Source organism: Pocillopora verrucosa, chromosome 4 (assembly GCF_036669915.1).
Source record: "Pocillopora verrucosa isolate sample1 chromosome 4, ASM3666991v2, whole genome shotgun sequence".
NCBI classification, from domain to species: Eukaryota; Metazoa; Cnidaria; class Anthozoa; order Scleractinia; family Pocilloporidae; genus Pocillopora; species Pocillopora verrucosa.
Genome location: NC_089315.1, coordinates 17,786,805 through 17,807,407, shown reverse-complemented (window position 1 = coordinate 17,807,407; position 20,603 = coordinate 17,786,805). Strand labels below are relative to the sequence as shown.

The 20,603-nt window shown below is 38.3% G+C and overlaps 1 protein-coding gene across 1 annotated transcript; it reads right to left on the bottom strand.

The window, feature by feature from the left end:
• Positions 1-16,214, bottom strand: LOC131790498 (uncharacterized). Its single transcript, XM_066165670.1, has 20 exons — positions 16,130-16,214; positions 15,867-15,903; positions 15,240-15,556; positions 14,626-14,764; positions 13,872-14,188; positions 12,769-12,916; positions 10,434-10,643; positions 9,907-10,113; positions 9,178-9,482; positions 8,659-8,809; positions 7,672-7,977; positions 6,765-7,055; positions 5,631-6,078; positions 5,157-5,365; positions 4,313-4,497; positions 3,279-3,980; positions 2,611-2,822; positions 1,841-1,881; positions 1,097-1,193; positions 1-441 (listed from the first exon to the last, which is right to left on the bottom strand). The coding sequence occupies exons 1-20, from the start codon at positions 16,169-16,171 to the stop codon at positions 258-260; spliced, it is 4,548 nt and encodes a 1,515-aa protein (XP_066021767.1). The 5' UTR covers positions 16,172-16,214; the 3' UTR covers positions 1-257.
• Positions 16,215-20,603: the final 4,389 nt, after the last annotated feature.

Below are 20,603 nucleotides of genomic sequence, written 5' to 3'. Positions count from 1 at the left end.
TTAATTGTCATTATTTGTTTTGTTTTGTTTTTTTGTTTAATTACCGGGAAATTTCTATAAAACACCTTAATTTTGACAAAAGCTGTCCTGAATTTTACAAAAGTAGACACGAAGAGCCTTTCTTTGATAATTCTTCCCGTTTTTTCATCTGTGACTGGCAAGTTTCCATGTCAACGAATTTACAAATTATCAAATAATTTTCTTGAATCAACATCATTCTCAACTTTCAGCTGAAAAGTTGTCCATCTAAACAATAATCACGCATGTGGTTGGTCAGTTTCGGGTGTCGTCTCAGTGTTAGAGGCATCGCTTTCATGGTCTTCATTCAGATCAAAGTAAGGAGTGTCCCTCGTCATCATTTCTTCTATTCTTATTGTCAGCTGTTCAAATGATGGTCTCTCCTCTGGGTCTACCCTCCAACAGTCTAACATCAACTCGTGTCTGATAAGATATAAAGTATTCTGGTGTCAATGGGGACATTGGCGCTATGTGGAAGTTATCGTCTTATTTACTGTTGGTCCAGACACTGACGACTAAAGCACAGGAAGGAGAATGGAGACATGATAAAGTTCCCCTCAGGCCTTAAAACAAAGTACAATGTAAAGGCGTCTTCACCAAATACGCTCAATAATTTTATTGAAAACCATATCTTGTTGAATATTTTGGCCATCTTGATGTTACAATGGCAGAATTTTCTTGAAAAAAGACTTGGCGCTTATTATTTTCTTTTCTGGTTAGCTTGATAGGTATACAATGTGATTCACTGAAATAACTATCCCTGAAATCAATGTTTTCGTGAGGCCCTTGTTTCCATGTAGAGTTTCTCATAATGGTACACTATCTTTTCTAGCATTGATCTCAATTCCTCCGTCACAATTGTCAGCGTTTTTTTAAAATTATTCAACTTAATGGAATTATCTAGATTACTATCATCATTGATGTTAAACTGCATATCTCAACGAGACCTTACATATAACTTCAAAAGAGATTTGCTCAGTCAGATAGACAAAAAGAAAAACTTCAGTCGAAAGGATTTAGTTGGTGTTGAATTAACGTTAATTGCATGGAACAATTGAAGATTATTTGTTAAACTTACAGCTCATCAGAGCAAATGGCTGGTTTTTCCATTCGATATCCTGACTTAAGAAGTCTGAACAACTCTCTGTTGCTTATTCCAGGGTAGGGAATGCCACCTTGGATGCAGGTTAAATTAGAAGAAGGAAAAAAAGTTATTAGAAAAATTGTTTTTATAACAACTTCGATAAGTCTTAGACCCCTCGTGAATAAAAGGTTTGAGAAAATACAGATGTCAAATACCACTTGACATATTTCTCAGCAGCCAGGTCGCTTCTAGCCCTTTTTTTCCCAAAGGCGGGTCCATTTCTCTTTGATTCAAATTCATAATCCAACACCCCTCTAGAGTTCGGAGGTTGTTGATCGAATCATTGATTTTGCCCTTCCTTCTCCTCTCCCCCACATTGATTTGTAACACAGTCCAGCATACATAACAAAATTCAGTTTAGCAGCTGAAACGAACCTATAGCTGAAAAACAAGCGTTATAAGTAAGGGTTTGTCTCGGGGTCTGGGGACACTCCCAGAATTCTCTGTTAATGATCTGGTTAAGAAATATCCTGTGAGATGTAAATTGAGGGTAATTTTACTTTTGTTTTGGGTTTAACTTTACCTGCGCTTATCGTGCTATTTGAATCAATCAAGATCGGAGAAACTCGAACTAAACCAAATTGAGGCATGTTACATTTTAGCGATGAATGCTGGCTATTTATGGTGGTAAAAGTGGTTGGATAGTTTTGCTGTGACACATCAGGTGTTGTTACTCACCCATTGTGCACAATTCCCAAAGAAGTACACCAAAAGACCAACTATCGAAAAAAGGGACGAAAATAATTAGTTCATGTTACTTTGTAAGCCTGATGACAGATACTGTCATACTAAACCAGGTGGACAATCAGACAGTTTGATGCTACTCTGGTTTACAGATTTAATGAATGTAACCGAAGAATTTGGGTCTATGAATTGTAACTTCTTCGGTTACATTCATTAAATCTGTAAACCAGAGTAGCATCAAACTTTGTCAGATACCGTCAAGTTAATAAAGGGTGTAAATTGATAAAAAACTGTGGTGCTGCATCGGTCGGAGAGTAGAAAGAGTGAATTGATTATTATCTACTGAGTTGATAACGTAAATTGACCACCGTTAAGATTTTAAAAGCTGACGTTGCGAGCGTTCGCCCTACCTCAGAAAGACAGTCGAACGACCAACTCTCCAAACGCCAGCTTCTAAACTCTTTACGAAGGTCAATTCACGTTATCAACTCAGTTGAAAATGCTGAGTATACCGTCAATTAATATTCTAGTTGTAGGGTGCTTGTACAGAATATGCAGACGATCATGATCCTGAACTGGACTCCTTTGAGGTTGATAATTTCAATGGGAAAGATGTTCTGGTAAGGAACATGCATTTACATGTGAGAGCTAATTACTACTTACATCGACAAACATTGAAGTAAAAATAAAAAAGAAAGATGAACGTCAAGAGATTGCCCCCCCCCCCTCCCCCCACAAGAGCCCTATAAACTTAAAATACTCACACATCACTTTTAGCAGTGTATACCCCACTGTCTAGTGACTCAGGCGCCATCCATTTGATTGGAAGTTTCCTCGTGTTCTTTATTTCATAAATATCCCCATACGTGTGACGTAACAGGCCAAAGTCAGCAATCTTTACAGCTCTGTCTTCACCAATAAGGATGTTACGTGCGGCCAGGTCACGATGAACAAATCCCTTACCTGCCAAGTACTCCTATTGAAAAAAGAAACCGAAACACGCAAGGTCCTTACAAAACACGTGCCATCTATCCTTTCCTTTCTTCTGTCTTTTCCCATTGCGGAAAAGGAGAACACCAGTAAACTTATGGTAGCTCAGTTCTTGCTGTCTGAATCAAACCAGTTGTATCAGGTTAAAGTTGTTGAACAAATTAAATAGATCGTTACGACGGCATGGTTAATTAATTATATGATGTTTTTGCGATAAGAGAGTTGCCGGTTTTTAACGTTACTTCCAATGTTTAGAATAGAACTGTCTGTGTATCAAGAACCAAACGTTTATCTAAATGTCTTACCCTATTTTATTGATTTTGCTTCAGTTTATAGCAAATAATTTTTCCTCGAGGTTCGGGTAATAAAGAAGCACGATTATTCCTACACTCCTGAAAAGTATCTGATCGTAACATTTATTTCATTAAGTTCAATCACCTACCATTCCTCCTGCTATCTGCCATGCAAAACAAAGTACGTCTTGAACAGTGAAGTTAACTGCCTTCTCATCAGCTTTACTTGTTTCTAGTTGTCGCTCCATGTTCTCCTGGGGCTGCGGCAAGCAACGGGCACTTTTAAATGAAATGCTGATAGTTCCCTCTTCATCAATCGATGATTTCACTCCCTCTCTCCCTTTATCTTCATTTCTGTTTTCATTCTCTGCCTTCTTAGTGTTCAAATCGTCTCCACTTCCACTACTGGGCCGAAAATCAGCGTTAAAATCTTCCAAACCTGTGCTTGCACTTACAAAGGGCAATGCAGTGTTTGCTCTTACAGTGGGCAAAGTGACATCCATGTAACTCAGTTCATTGGACTGTTGGCTCTGTGAGTTTTTTTCTCCTTCGAGGCCAGATAGAAAATCAGTTTGGGAAATTCTTATTCCAAGTTCTTCAGTGTCATTCCTTTTCTCGTCTGTAAATGGCTGTTCTACCAGATTAATTAAAATGTCCGACGTGACGCTGAAGTCTTGTTTTTCGGAGACTTCTTTGAATTTCTGCACAGTCGTGAGTTTCTCTCTACTATCGTGAAAGCCTTCGTCCTCTGAATTACCAGTTGAGGCAGCTGCATTTGAACTCGCACTACTGTCTGATAAATCGTCCACAGATTCAAAAACAACGCCATCGATGCTGTTTTTACATTTTACCTGAAATCAATGAAAGATGACGTTGAAACAATTCCACTTATCGAGAACAAAACAGTTGACAAAATATGTCAAACAATTTTGAATTGTTAGACCCATCTAAATTCAGAGATAGCGAATTGTAACAGCAATTTGGAAACTCTGTTGACGGAAAAAAACAGTTAGATGTATTATCAGCATCCGCTCACAACCCAGGTGGTATTTGTACTTGGTACCACAAGTAGACTTGCGAATTAGATCACCTTTCCGACTTTTTTCGGACGGTATTTGTGTTTAGCGATGGATCAGTGGTCTCTCCAGTGTATCCTGGTTTTAAAGGTACAAAATATTTTTACCTGTTGCCTTTTTTTCCTCAGCCACTGCAGAAGATCTCCATGTGGAACATATTCCAGGATTAGCATGATTGGCTCTGATCTGTCCCAGTAACCAATCATGCTTAGCACATTCCTGTGAGTACCAACTCGCTGCATAAACGAAATTTCTCTGACAAACTGCTCTTGCCCTTCCTCACCGGCTCTTTCTGAAAGCGGAATATGATAAAACACAGCAAATTTTAGTCCTCGATTTAAATATAAATAAAGTTTATATTCGCTGAATGACGATGGGGTGATGCAGGTTCAAAAATATTTCACTACGTTGATCAGTAAATTATTTAATAATAACTGGCGACTCATACGCTCGACTCAATTTTCGTAGAACCTCCTACAACGATTTTGGCAAGACACATCCTTTTCGAACGACCGGTTGGGAAGTAGAATTTAAGTCACTGACGGACGGATCCTTCTGTGTAATTTGGTCTGAACGGTCACGACAATCACAGAAGTCGAAAGCCTCTGAAGAAAACACGTTACCAAATTATGGATTGTTTAAACACGGAAGATCCACGAGGATAAAACCCAGCAGGTGTAGAGAAAAATCTGTCATACTTTTAGAGACTGGTTTCTCGTGATTAGCCATGTGGAAGTGTATTTCATCTGTGATTACGGTCGGCACTCGACGTGTTTGACAGAATAACGTTCGGTAATTTTATCTTCTTTAAGTTTTCTTGTCTCAAGTAAAGGACTGAATAAAAATAGATCCTATGACTATGAATTTCTGAGTCACTAACCTTTTCATCGTGATTTATTCAAAAGGCTCGCATAACCGAAAAAGCGAATATATCATGCAGTGATTCCTTACCATGTAAGAGTTTTACGGCGACAACTCTTCCTTCTTTAATATGATCCTCTCTTTCTTCTCTGGGCTTGAAAAACACTTCAACCTTCGGCATTTCTTTTAAGATTCCTTTGTGTACTTTACCAAAGGCGCCTCGACCCAGCTCTTCCATAATGGTCACACGTTCCGGAGGAATCTCTTTTAACAGCAAGGGAACAATGTCTGACATCGATCTAATAAAGCATTGAAGAGTCTTTTCTCTTTTAATTGTTCATCAAGATTTCACATAAACTCGTATACGAAGCATTAAGGGATAGATAGTTTGTTAGAGGGCGGGCTCTATGATCAAATGCATGTTAATTAACATATGTAAAAATGATACGGGAGAAACACATTCACTCACGGAAGCAGAAGTTCTCTGGAATATAATAATTAACAACATTTTACAGTTTGGGATTGGGTTAGCTAACACATTTCTAGAATAATACGTTTTCCAACCTTCTTGTTTTGTGGCCTCGAATTTTCCTCTTTTTTCTCCTTTGTCTGATCATGAAGCAAAGGATTCCAACAGTTAAGAGAATAAATAGCCCACATCCTACAAATACAGCAATGCTGAGGGTTCGTCCGCGAGAAATGTCAGTGATCTGACCAGTTTTTATACGCCATTCTTTTGAGGTGTTACTTTCTCCCAGTTCATTCCAAGCAGTCACTTTAAAAGTGTACTCAGAGTTACAATTGAGCGACGTGAGATTCGTTGAAGTAGAGTCCATGGTAACATTGATGTGATGCCAGTACTCATCTTCACCGAAAGATTGCACCTCTCTGTAATATACTGTATACATGGTCAGCGGACAGCCGTTGTCTTGTGTAGAACCCCACTTGAGATTCACATCACATCCAGAGATCTGAACTTCTTTGCTTTTTATAATCGGAGGAGACGGTTTATCTGAAGCAATAACGACAAATAAAGGCTTTTTGACGGAGCATTCATAAAACGCAATGTGCATCCGCACCTGACCCCTACGCTGACTTTCATTTGCTGAAAGCGAGGTATTCTTGTCAGTTCCCGTAACTGTGCCAAAATTTCTTGACCTTGAATTGAATCATTGCTGTTAGAACTTTATCTCTTCCGCGTCAAATTAACAGTGTGGAATCAGTTCTTACATAATATATAGGAATCAAGAAAACATCATTGTCACACGTGTATGAAATTTTCGGTAAGAGAAAATAATCCCACGATCTACAACAAAACACGTTGGTGGTGAGTTCTCGTTTAACCAAAGCCGGAATCTCGGAGGGTTTTGTGCATCTGAGCCACTTGTAACAAAATATAAATCACTTTTTGTGACTGTTGCTAAAATGATAAGTTTTCCAGGAGGCTACGGCGAATTCGACGCTTTGGAGTTTGAAGTTCAGACAGCAAATGATTGAAATCATGGTCAAAACATTTTAGATTAACAAAATGTACTCAAAATAAACATGTATGAACTGAATAGCAGTCACAAGTCGGCGTTCGGCTAGGAAATCAAACGTAGCCAATGAACTGTTGAAATACTGGTTGATATGAAATTTTATTGACAAACTTTTCTTTTTGCGAAATTTTTTTTACTGAAAATTACTCAGTGTTCTCACCTCCAAACGTTCTCACTCTCCAAAGTCGGCCGTGCTTTAATATTGCTGTAAGTGGAGTCTCTGCTGTAGAGTTCCAGGCTGTTACAGCTATTTCATGCTCCTTTTGGCATCCAAGATGGAGATCATAACTTGTTTCATGCCTCGACACGTTTACCGCTTTCCAATGACTTTTGCCCTCTGAAAGGATTTCTCTTTGATATATAGTGAATGAAGAAGCAGTACACGGCTTCCAACGGACAACCACAACACTTCCATTCACTTGGTTAGTCCTGTTGACAATGGCTGGGTACCCTTAGAAAAACAAAATTGAAATGAATATGGGAAAAAAAAAACAAACAAAACAAAAATAAAACAAGCAAATTAAGGGAGCGGGTAAATCTCGAGTTGAGAGTTATAAGGGATGGGTCAGGAAACGTAATGATGATCGTGAGAAGGAATCTTAAGGAAGGGAATAAATAGGTACAACACAGAATTCTCCCTACCATCCCTTATGTATTGAGGCTCGTGGAATCTGATAACCAACATTGGAGTTGTAGTTTCAGCTGATAATCGACTCCTATAAGGTTTTTAACGATCACTCGTGCTTTCTACTTGTGCGAGGCCATGCTTGTGTAATTGTTTTCTTTTTTGTTTTTCTTTTGTTTTTGAATTTATACAATGCAATAAGTGACAAATACTTGTGGAAGAAACGTGGTTGGTAGGACGCAGCGTTTCTTCTTGGCCACGAGACTCGTCAAATACTTTTCGTAAATTTAATGCGAACTCGTCGAGCATCACGCTCAAAGTCCCGACCACGAAGTCAAGATGTTAGCAGTCTGGTCCTCTATCACAGAAGGATTCTCGACTCTGCCAACAATTTCTACACGGTTTTAGGAAAACTGTAGATAGAGAAATACTACTACTATACCTGTGATGGATTTCACTCGCCAGGACTCTGAGAAGTCACTTTCTCCCACGTCATTCGATGCAGACACTTTGAATTCATAATCTGTGCCACATTCAAGTGGTAGACTACTGCAGCTCAGCTCATTTGTACCCGACGATGTATTGATACGATGCCAGGCGCTTTCTTCATTTCGTGATTTGATAGCTTTGTAGTAAACTGAGAACATACTCACTGAGCAGCCCTTGGCATCAGAAGAATTCCATTTTATGGAAGAGTTGTGAAATATTTCCTTTTCTTCGTTTTTAATGACGGGGTGAACAGGAGAAGCTGTAAAGAACATGACCACGGAGTTAAGAAAACATATATTGCAATTTAAAGACATATTCAACACGCTTCTTTTATTTTGTGCTTTACACCTGATCATTTTCTCAAGTTTTCGAGCTTAATTGTGTCATCTGTGGCTATAGTGAGATATTGAATTAGAGCTTTATTAATTGACTTGTTAAAAAAGTGCTCATCGAGTATATATTATGACTTGTCCAATCAGCAGCTAAGTTACTGGGCCGGCTGACGCGAGGTTTGAACAATGGAAGAGTGCAAAGTACTTTTCTCCCGCCTTGCCCCAGATCCCTGTCGTCCACCTTACCTTACCATGTTCATGTTCAAGGGAGTAACACTTCTCATTCCGTGAGGGAAAATCATTCTTTACATGTTCACTTAATGAAATATGAGGTGATTTCACCCAAGCAGCATGGCACAATCTCATACGGAGTAATTTATTTTTTTTATGGAAAAAGGTCACGATTTTGTGGAGTTAAGGTGGCGCATTTGTTCTACTTCATGCCTTCTTTAGAAACTATTTTTTTGAGACCATTCACACTTTAATTCCTTTTTAAAAGAAAAGTGGTAGTTAATGTTGTATAACATTTGATAGGTCTGGTCCTTTATCATAGTGTGTTCATACCAAAATATTACATCCAAAAAGCTCAAAATCAAACACTGACGCACCTGCAGGTGTTTTTGTTCCATACACCTCTACTCTGAGAGCTTTGTGAATATAATAAACAACTGGCTGGAACCGAATAATCCGAGCCCTTGCCACTTCTACTAGAACATGTTTCACTATTTCATTCCGGCCGCGCCAAAAACCGCTGAAAATCTATAGAAAAATTTTATTAGAAATTAACTGAAACTTAGTTTTCCTTCTCGAACTAGGATCGAAGATTCATTGACTTGTATCAAAATTTAGCTCTCCCTCCCTCCCATAACCTACAGCAAATTTGATTTGATTCTTGTTCGTTGGGAGTAAGACACCTTACAAATTAAACTTGATCCAATTGAAAGTGAGTTGGTATCACCTTTGGGTCACCTGTAAAAACAGTTTTCAAAATAAAGAAATATAACCATACACCAGTCGATACATCGTAAGAAATAATTTCCGTTATTACCACTCCACTGGGAGACTTAAGGCTATCTTACTCAGGCAACTAGAAGATATTTTTATAACGGCTTTACTGCTTGTCAAACCTTTTCCGAGTTGTTCTCCTTATAGGTGATCCAATTCCTTAGGAACAAATGCAGCTTGAAACTTATGGTCCCCTGATCATCAAGAGGATGTCCTTGAGTAGCTACAGCGCAAATAAAGAACACATCTCCCAGCTCAACTTCCAGGTAATCATTAACATTGTTGTTATCGCTAGGTAACCAGGCTCCTAAGGCATTCCTGAGGCGTGCTTTATATGGTTCATTGTTCGCAAGAAACGATGAGGCTGTAAAACGTTTGTCCGAGTGTATGTTGGAGTTGGCCAAATTAACTGCCTGTGTCTGACATGCTTCAAAAGGAAAAGAAAGCAGATAAGAGGAAACAAAATAAATTGGAATCCTTATCAACGGCTGCATCCCCACTGAGAACAGGCACCTTCTACTCTTATCTCGCTCTTGAATTTTTCTGTTGGGAGTAGGCTCCACTGTATTAGGAAGGGATGAGATAAGCGTCAGAAGGATGTTTTTTGCCATCTTATAAAATATTTTGCTTTCCCAAAAAAAAGCGTTCGACTTTAACTTGTACTTTGCCCTTTCCATTTCCTTGAACCAGCTTGAAACAACTTGAATCAAAATCAATGTCTTGTGGGAGAATCAGAGTTTTGCTGTGTCTTAAGTTTGTGTCATGACGATTAACATCTTTCTTCATTTAGAATGAAATAACTCTTATCTGTGAAAGTGAAAATTAGAAAACTAGTCACGACAGATGCTTACCGTTGCTAGTCTCCCTCTCGGAATAAAGCTGCACCTCGCATAAGGACAGTGTTCTGTTAGCGCCTGAATCTTCAATAAAAACAAATTTTCCGACAAGTCTGGGTAGACAATATATGGTGTTTTGCATAAAATTGATTGGAACTGATGTGACATATGGATTTCCTGCACAAAGCAAGTTTGAACCTCTTCTGTTGTCACTGTCAAAACCTGTTAGACATGAACACAGGACATGTTATTCAACCTGCAATCCACTTGGCATTGCCTTTTGTAATTTTTCCTATTCAAGTACCAAGTCCAATTTATCGGAGATCAGACATTTGCATGCATTTCTTTGATTTTTCATTTCTCCGTGAAAAAGAAATACAGAAATTTTCCGGGGAAACGGATGTACTTGGGGCTCCTTCCTTGGTTTAATGTCAGTTCTTCCCTGTTTTACAGCTACATCTATGGAGGGCATTTTTAGAGCGGGTTTTCATGAGAAAAACTCTAAGATAACTTAATTTTCTTTCGTGATTTCCTGAACCCACCAATCCAGACTTGAAATCCATTCATTTGTTGCGTTTTGTATGTAACGATGACCTTAGCCACAACCCGCGATGCTCCTAAGTCCACTCTCCACCAGGGGTCCTGCTGGGACTGAGTTGTAGCACATGAATGAATATCTCCATCCAAGGCTTTGTCAGCGGGATAATTTGACCTTGTAGAAGACTGATAAGCAGACTTATACGAGGCAAGATCTAGCAAAAAGAATGGCAACTCACTTTAACTCTTTCATCCCCAACATCTCATTAGTACTTCTCCTCACTGTCTGTTGTACAATTCTTATGGCGTTGATTCAGAGAAATTGATATGGGATTAAATAATAATCTCCTAACTGATATTTCTCTTTATTCCTCATGTTTTCAAAAGAATGAGAATATTGCATTACTTCACTTCAAGAGAAAGAGAAAAAACAGAATTCATCTGAACTCACACAGGTATTTTGTGGTCTATTGTCTCTCTTGTAAAAATACTTCTGGGAAAAATTAAAATGCATCGGTACCACGCTTATTGTAGTTTCCTTCGTCTTGTCACACAACGCCCTCTAAGCCCCGTTGGAGAGAGAGAGGAATTGCGAGACGAGACCAAATAACGGTCACGAAAGAGACTACACTTACAGCCGTTCCTCCAACAGAAAGAAAATCAAAATTATTCGTCTACAGTTAGTTGCCTTCAAAATATAATTGCACGTAGTTTTACTAGGAAAAGCAGACTAAAACTGTTGTATCTTCAATAGACCCTTACTAAAGATACATTGCAATCTCGTATAGGGGAAGAAACACTGAGCAAGAGAAAACGATAATATTTCAAAGAAGGCTCCTTGATTGGTTGTTGCCTATCTGGACTTTGCCCTTTATGTGTGAAATACGTGATAAAATGCAAGTTGTTTACAAGGAGCCCAAAATTTATGGTTTATGTCATTCTTTGTGAATACCCCCCTGGTTCCATGACACCATTACAAGAGAGCTGTGATTTGATTGGCGCGAGATACATACCTTGTTGCGGCAATCTGATTGGCGCGGCGATTTGATTGGCGCGAGCAACATAGAGGTATTTTCTTTTTTGATTAAAAAGAAAAACTCAAAAATGACTTGCTCGATAAAGTGGAAGAAATCGAGCGTTCTTCAGTATTGGGTATTCAACTGTGATTGTCTTCCAAAAAAATTTGATTAAATGGTCAGGAGTTTTATAACAAAGGTATGAGAGGTATGATTCATGTTCTGCAATGTGAAATGTGAACTTTCTTACTTGATCTAATTGTGGAGAAAACTTCAACTTCACACAAGACCAACACTTTCGGCGATCCAGGTATCCTGATAAATAAATATCTTCCGTACAGCGTCATATTACATCGAAAAAACTTTCCTTTTCCTTGAGGGACTTGTAGATCACTGGCGCAAAGATCGTTGGTTCTTCCTTTATCTGTTGTTTCATTTCCTTTAAGAAATAATACAAGTTAATACGAAAATCATCTTCTTAAAAAAATCACTTTTCACTAAGACCACATAGACGAACACATGGACTGAATACCTTTCGCCAACCGAAGAAGGGGTATGCGCGCTAATCTCTAATCCGTGGGACGTGGGAAAATGGGCTATCCCTATTTAGTTTTGAGTACTTACCTACTCTTATCTCGGCACCGTTTAAACGTTCCCCACAGCAGTCTCCACTATTAAGTACGAAAACTTCTGAAACGGGCAGCACTTGTTCAAGGTCGACTGTCCAATACGGATCAGGAAATGGTCTTCCTGTGTTTGCACAATAGTATCTGTTTGTATTCTTTACTCCGTCCACTGCTTTTCTTGCATTATTAACATCCATAGCATCCACAGCAATACTTGACCCAAAGGCTGGCTTTTGTAAGGCAAGATTATCTGAAAATACAAGCAGCTGCATTATTAAGTATCTAAGAGTATCGAAAGAAGCGCAACAATGAAAGATGCTAGAAAAAGGGACATAATTTTTTCCAAAATGTCCAGGAAGAGCGTGGCATTAGCTTCACATATATATTTTTTAAAATTTTTGTGTAAAGATGGAATGTTGTCAAGCCGTCACGTGATGTCACTGAATTATGTGAAAAAAACACAAGATTTTACAAGATTATTTGCTATTAGATTTTTAAAGTAGTTGAATTTGCAGTTTTTGCTAACTTTACGTTTCCCATCATTGTAACGTATTGTCTCTAGTTATGAAAAAAACGATAGGTTGTCTATTTGAGGTTTTCCCACACTGTCCGAGGTTTATTTGGGACTAGTGCGGTTTGTACAAAAAGCGCTGTCGCTAGGAAGCTATTTATCATTATAAACGTATATTGCTTTTTACCTGCTGCCAGTGGTATTCCATATATTTCAGCCCTCATACAACAGTTTCCGTAGTGTTCTTGAGGAATGAAACGTATCCGCTTAGCAACGAGCTCATTGCATAAAATTTGTTTTATTGTTTTATTTCTGTTAAAATTTCCTGAGAAAACCTGTAGATGCAAGAAATATCAAACATCAAACGTTATTTGCGCATTGTAAGCAGACTATCAGAGGCCGGAAATAAAGAAATTATGACGTTCTACCTTTACCTAACTCTCGAAAAGTTTCCCCCACTCAAACGAAGGTTATCATCTTTCTTATTCTATTTATAAAACATGACGTTCTAGACGTTGCTGATCTTAGCAGTATGTAGGACGCATACTCACCATAGAGTCTCTGTGGCTCAGTGGTAGAGCATCGGAGTGCGAAATCCGAAGGTCTGAGGTTCGATTCCCCATGGGAACTCAGAATGTTTTCTTTGTCCCACGCTCGTGACAAGACGCAATGACGTCTTTTTCTATTCATTGCCAACTTCAAAACTTACCATTTTTCCTAATTCTATCAATGAAACATGACGCTATAGACATTGCTGATACTAGCAATATGCGGAACGCCTGTCATATATGAACTCAGATTGTTTTCTTTGTCTCACGCTCGTGACAAGACGAAGAAACTTCTTTCTCCACCAAGTTAGGGCTCGTTAGTGTTTATTTTTTCATAATACGAAAGGTGAGACCATATTTCAGTTTTCTTCCCAGTTAAAAAGATGCAATGCATCTAAGAACTAAAGCCAGCTTTCAATGTCGGTCAAATGGGGCAGTGAGATCCTTTTGATTAACAGAATTGCTGTTAGGATCGTTTTTCCTTATCTCAGTTGCAGACCTTTCATCACAAATACTGATTCGTTCGAAAGTTTCTCGCCGTCACTTTTGCTCAAGTCTATATAAAATACCCTGGTTTACCTTGTCTGTGTTTTTTCCTTTGACTTCCAGTATGTTAACCAGGTTTTTCAAGCACATACATTGTGCGCTTGGATAACCTCTCTATCGTAATGATGACAGTAAATGTTTTTAAACCAGGAATTACACTGTTTTATTATTTATTATGTTTCTAAAGATAACAAACCTTCAATGTTCCCGCCTCTTGATAGTCTGTCCAATTTGTTCCATCCCTCGATGACTGAAGTGTGTACTTCCTTACCCATTCGTTCCCTTGGGAGTTCCCCTGAGTTGACACAGCACAGATGATATAAAGCTTTTCAAAGTCAACCTGTAAATATGGCTGACTATCATTTGTTGCGGCACACCATGATGATCCTCTATTGTAGTTCAATCGACCATTCTTAGCAGGTGTGTTTGCATTTAGTACAGAGGACGAACTGAAATCTCTATCCAGGGTGTATCCATTACCTAGTCCTAAGTCGATGTACTGACATCCTGGATCTGCGAATAAAGAAGCATTGTTCAACCGTTATCTAAATCCTGATACAGTTAAACCACTTTGCCTATGAAGCTGACTGATGAAAGTCGCCTTTAATCAGCTTTTCCGTTGAATCACTATTGATATAAACCTTTAGGAACTCAAAATGAGAAGTACATGTAAATATGCTAAAAGAAAGTCGATTTGGAGCACGAAAGTTGCGTAAGAGTATCTGGAGGTGCAGCCGAGAACAACTCTAGCTTCTTGAAAATCGTGTTTCATATCCCGATATCCCGGGTGCTTCATACATTGATGAACGCACGCTGACGCAGGAACTTGTTGTGAGTTTGAGAATGTACTACACTGAATGCTTAATGATTATCCCGGCCGCACCCAGGAACCTGTTACCTGATACAAGAAAAGTAATCATATTCTAATTTCTATTGCATTATTAACTCACATTTTTGTTTGAAAATCTCAACCTTTAGGCAGGTCCTTCTTTGATGCTGGATTGGAGAAAATCTGAAGTATCTCGCATATACTGGCAGTGGTAACTTGAGTTGATCGATTGAACGACCGAAACCTAAACTCATAAATTCCTTTGGAACAAGAATGTAATAAATGGAACATTACTATTTTGAAAGGAAAAAAAGTTCGAAAAGTACTTGTGTCTAAATGCGAAAGAAAGGAAAAAAAATATAATGTCAACAGTTCCTTTTTTTGCGAAGTTTAAAGTTTCATAATTAATACTGAGCGCTTTTCGGTGGCCATTTCCTGATTGTTTAAATAATGTATCTCAAGCTATGTAAGTTTAAGTCGTTGTTATTGCAATTTGTGTTTTGTTTTTGTGTGGGTGTGTGTTTGCGTATGAGCCTGTATAAATTAGTTAAATTTTGTAATATTGTAATCCCCCTTGATAAGCCTAGGTGCCTTTGAGGAAAGCTATGACAATAACTATGAAACAAAAACAAAACAAGATAAACGAGGTGGAAAGAATGTTTTTTTTTCAAAATTTTTCCCACAACCAAATTGAAAACAAAAACTTCTTTTCATGCATTACAATGGAATTCTTACCATTTCTTCACCACTTTCATCCACGTAGGTTTCCCAGTTTGATTCATCTAAGGAATAAGACAGTTTGAAAACTTTAATCCACAGGGAATTTGTTCCTCTTTCTCCTTGGATAGCAACCCCGCACGCTTGAATTATTTCTCCGATGTCAACTTGAAGCCATTCACTGTCACTGTCAGTTTTATGCGAACACCAACCATCGCCTCTGCCAAGTCGACCATAGGCCGCCCGGTACAGACCGTCGTATTGGGAAGATGCTGTTATCCGATTATCAGGGATTATTCTGGGATCAGCAACACCAACAGGATTCTTAAAGCAATCTGTAAAAATAGATTTGTTGTGATGATTGAATTCACGTTCAACGAGACAACAAGAGAATATTGAGTGCTCTCAATCACTCAGATTTTTCACAGCAATTCTAAGGTAAAATAATGATTTTTAGCAGTTCTTGAGGAATTAACCACGGTAGAAAGTCGTTCTTCCATTTACCTTTGGTCTTTGCTCGTAAAGTCAGAGAAACATCTTGTAAAAATTTAATGGCAAAAAGCAACTTTCTCGGTTAAACAGTTGAACAGCGCTTGTCTTTGCTTTACTTCTGTTTAAAGTACACTACCACATGTTTTTACATACCTAGCGATTCTCCTGAAACGTGAGGATATTTAGTACTCTGTGAGAAAAATGATAGAAATCAAACATTAGCAGATGTGAACTGACAACATCAAAATGCGAAGACGCTCCAGCCGGAGGTTATTCTAGATCAAACGTTTTTCTCAAGAAACAGAACTGGCTTCCTAGTGACGATTTTTTTTAAACTGATTACCTGTACTTACACATTAAATTCCGTATTTTGAATTATTTATTGTCATATAGGTAAAATTAATGGGAATACTCACTAAGAACACCAGGAACATTAACTGATGAAGAAATAAGGCCATGATCTCTCAAACTTGGAAAACCTGATCAGAATAAATGTTAAAACTAATGTCACTGACGAAAAGGAGGAAAAAACAAGAGGAAATTTAAAGATAGCTGAAAGGAAGTAGTAGTGATTTGAATACGATTATGCGCTTGGCTTGGATTACGTTGATGATCCGATATTTCAAACTACTCTGACGCCTCTTCAATGTTCTTGTAAATGCTGACTGCTGAAATGGCGTTCAATGAGGAATGTTTGGACAGCTTTCTGAGAGGAAATAATTTAGGATACCTCGTTCCTCTTTCTCCTTTTTTCCTTTCGGGATGAAATTGTCGCGCTGTCAGCCAAAATTGATTTGCTTCCGCATGCATCGATGTGTGACCTCTGCCTCAATACATCTAAACCAGAGGGCTCTTTGTTTGACGCTACCATCACGTAATCAAGTCAATCATGAATATAATCACGTTTTGTAATATCTATAACAGATATAGAGAGAGAATGATGAAATTTGTAAAAATTTTCATCTAAAGGCTAATGGCCGTCAAGTGGGTGATGTTAGAACACTTTAAAAGTTTGACAATTCAAAGATATTCTGTTTTTCTTCTCAAGTCTTCATAACTATTTTAACACAAGAGTAATATTAAAATTCGCTGTTTAACGCCATTGGTACGAAATCAAAATAAAACAATTTTCACTCCGCCCTCTACATTTCCTGTTTCTAGTTACACCACGACCATTGTTTTATGATTTACAATGTCATAGGTTGAAGTCATGCAAATAGTTTGTACAGGGCTGCTGATAAATTATGAATATAGGGGTTAAGTTTCTATAGAAAATGTGGTGCTGCTTTGACTGCTGATAAGTTGTTTTTTATTAACTAAGTCACTTGATAATGTAAATTGACCCCCGGAAAGATTTCTAAAGCTAACAGTTCGTGGGTTAGCCCCTCGCCATTCGCTCGGCAGATTTCTAATATCGAAGCTATGTTTGATATTTCAGACTGATTTTTGGAGAATTTCCGGCCACCCTTGGAGAGTGAAGAGGGGGAAGACGTAACTCATTTCTTATACGTGTTCAAATTAATTTTTGGATACCTTAATGACGACATTTCAAGGTATCTGGATTTGTAGCACATATCGAAACATGCTTCTTTAGACAGCTATTTAAAAAGTGTTTGTGCCGTCATCAAAATTTACCTGTGGTGCATTTAGTTCTATAGCAACAACTACTTGTATCAACATAAGTGATGTAGTGTATGACTACTGAATGATGTAAAGATACTGTAATTATGTTAAATGACTGTACTAAGTTGTTTGGTAGATGATCGTTAAATAAAGACCGGATTAAGAAAGCAATGGGAAAGCGAGTGTCTCCGAACTGGCCACTAAATAATATACAGTAAATTTCGAAACTTTTTCCGATAAGATAAGGTATGCAGTCGACATGAAATTATGCCTTAATGAAGGATAGGGAGAGTTTTACGCGTCTGGTGTAATGCGTCTGAAGTTTCTTGTGAGCTGATGTTATTTTAAGATTGCGTACACGAGATGTTGGAAGTAGAGTGTACTAAAATATGTTTTACAGCTGTTTTGTCAAACACGGTTTAAGTTTGTTTTCTTTGTGGGAGCTGTTTAAACCGATATTGGTCGGCTTCAAATTTAGCACATTAAAAATACAAGTTGCTAACCGCTTGAATCCTATAGAAAATTCACTTTTTCTGTTCTCTATTTCGGATTTTTATTCAGCTAAACTTCGCTTAAATAAACACGTTTTGCTGGTGTCAATCATATCGAGATAACACACTCAGCCGGTAAATTTCTCCAAACTTACATGTGTATACCCATATCACCTGAAATAGCGACAAGAGGTTGCGTGAATACTATTAGGAATAAAAGAGTCACAAGGCCTTCGGTTATTAATTAAAGACAAAGCATTTTTTATGAACGATCGAAAAATCTTGAGCGGGCTATTAGTACCAGCCGCTGTCTGAGAATTGAGCCCGCGCTCCGCCTCCGACTAGACGTCGCTCCTTCTCGCGAGGATCGAAGACTGTGCGAGAGGAAATAGGCGAAATCGAACTTCAATACTTTTCTTTGGCATCATAGACCACTTGCTAAAAGGTCACATATGACTACTGAATGATGCAAAGATACTGTAATTAAGTAAGATCATTGTACTAAGTTATTTGTTAGATGATCGTTAAATAAAGACCGGGTAAAGAAAGCAATGGAAAAGCGAGTGTCTCCGAACTGGCCACTAAATAACATAGAGTACTTTTCCCGTGGGAAATTTTTTCCAATAAGATAAGGTATGCAGTCGACGTGAAATTATGCCTTAATGAAGGAGAGGGAAAGTTTTACGCGTCTGGTGTAATGTGTCTGAAGTTTCTTGTGAGCTGATGTTATTCTAAGATTGCGTACACGAGATGTTGGAAGTAGAGTGTACCGGTACTAGAGTATGTTTTAAAGCTGTTTTGTCAAGCACGGTTTAAATTTGTTTTCTTCGTGGGAGCTGCTTAAACCGATATTGGTCGACTTCAAATTTAGTACATTAAAAATACAAGTTACTAACCACTTGAATCCTAAGCAAAATTCACTTTTTCCGTTCTCTATTTCTGATTTTCATTCCGCTAAACTTAGCTTAACTAAAAACGTTTTGCTGGTGTCAATCGTATCGAGATAACACACTCAGCCGGTAAGTTTCTCCTAACTTATGTTTGTATTCTCATATCACCTGAAATAGCGACAAAAAGTTGCGTGACTACTAATAGGAATAAAAGGGTCACAAGGCCTTCAGTTATTAATGACAAAGTATTGTTTTATGACGATCGAAAAATTACGATTGCTGCACCTGTCATCTTGAGCAGGCTACTATTACCAGCCGCTGTTTGAGAATTGAGCCCACGCTCCACCTCCGATTAGAAGTTGCTCCTTCTCGTGAGGATCGAAGACTGTGCGAGATGAAAAAGGCGAAATCGAACTTGAATACTTTTCTTTCGCCTCATAGACCATTTGCCAAAAAGTCACATGGAAAGTGTAATTAAATCACGAATGAGGAGATTTTTCTCATTTTTTCCTCGTGCATGCGAAGCTGGAAAGAACAATCTCTCGGGGAACAAATTGGGACCATCACAGGAAAACACAAATGATTTAGATATTTAACTTTAGGAAATTACAAAACATAACTCAGGGATGGCTAGCGAGTGACTCATAGAGACAAAGATAGAGTACACAAGAGAGAGGGAGGGGTACGCCATGTTACACTTGGAGCACTTTTTCTCCAATTAAAGAGGCAAACAGGGAAGGGAGGGGGGGTTGACTGGACTGATCTGGTTTATTATTATCACATCGCAGTAAAATACTGAATTGCGTAATTACTTACAAGCTACTAATATACAATAATAAATATAATGGTTTAAAGTTTTATTAAAAGGGGGTGTTTCGAACAATACTCAAACACTGCAAACCATTCGTGCCACAGTCTTCAAGTCCTGGAAATAAAGTATATTGTTTTTTTTTGAGAGGGCACGGTAACGAATCTTGCAATCTGATTGGTTCTTTACCCGGTAAGAATTTTCCTATCTCTGCCCACGGGCCACGGTAACGCTTTCGTGAGTCGCCAAGTACATCCCAACTTTTGTTGCCATTTTTCGTAAATACAGAGCTCGTGTTTCCGGCTGGGCAGTATTTTTAAGCAAACACGTCGGTCACTACCTCAAGCCGATGAATAACTTATGGATCCTCTCTTTTCTCTCTCTCAAATGACTTTGGTTGACAGAAAAATATTGGTTTCAGAATGAATTTGTATAATCAATAGTGTCCTTACGTTATTTGACTAGCGGCCTAAAAACCCGAGCAAAGAGCAAATTTAATTCAGGATAGCTCGTTCCTATTTCTCCTTTTTTCCTTTGGTAGACGTTTCAATTTGGTTTTTGCATGTTTCACATGACATTAATCATTTCTTCCGGGATGAAATTGTCACGCGGTCAGCCAAAATTGATCTGCTTCCGCATGTGCCGATGTTTGACTCTGCCTTAATACATCTAAACCAAGGGGCCCTTTGTTTGACGCTACCATCACGTAACCACGTCAATCATGAATATAACCACGTTTTGTAATATCAATAACAGATATAAAGAGAGAATGATGAAATTTGTAAAAATTTTCATTTTACAGGCTAATGGCCGTCAAGTGCGTGATGTTAGAACACTTTGAAAGTTTGAAAGTTCTAAGAGATTCTCCGGCCTTTTCTTCACAAGTTTCACAATTATTTAAACACAAGAGTAATCTTAAAACTCGCTGTTTAACGCCATTGGTACGATATCAAAAAAAATTTCACCCCGCCCTCGTCATTTTCTGTTTCTAGTTACACCACGACCATCGTTTTTATGATTTACAAGGTCATAGTTAAAGTCATGCAAGTAGTCTATACAGGGCTGCTGACAAGTTATG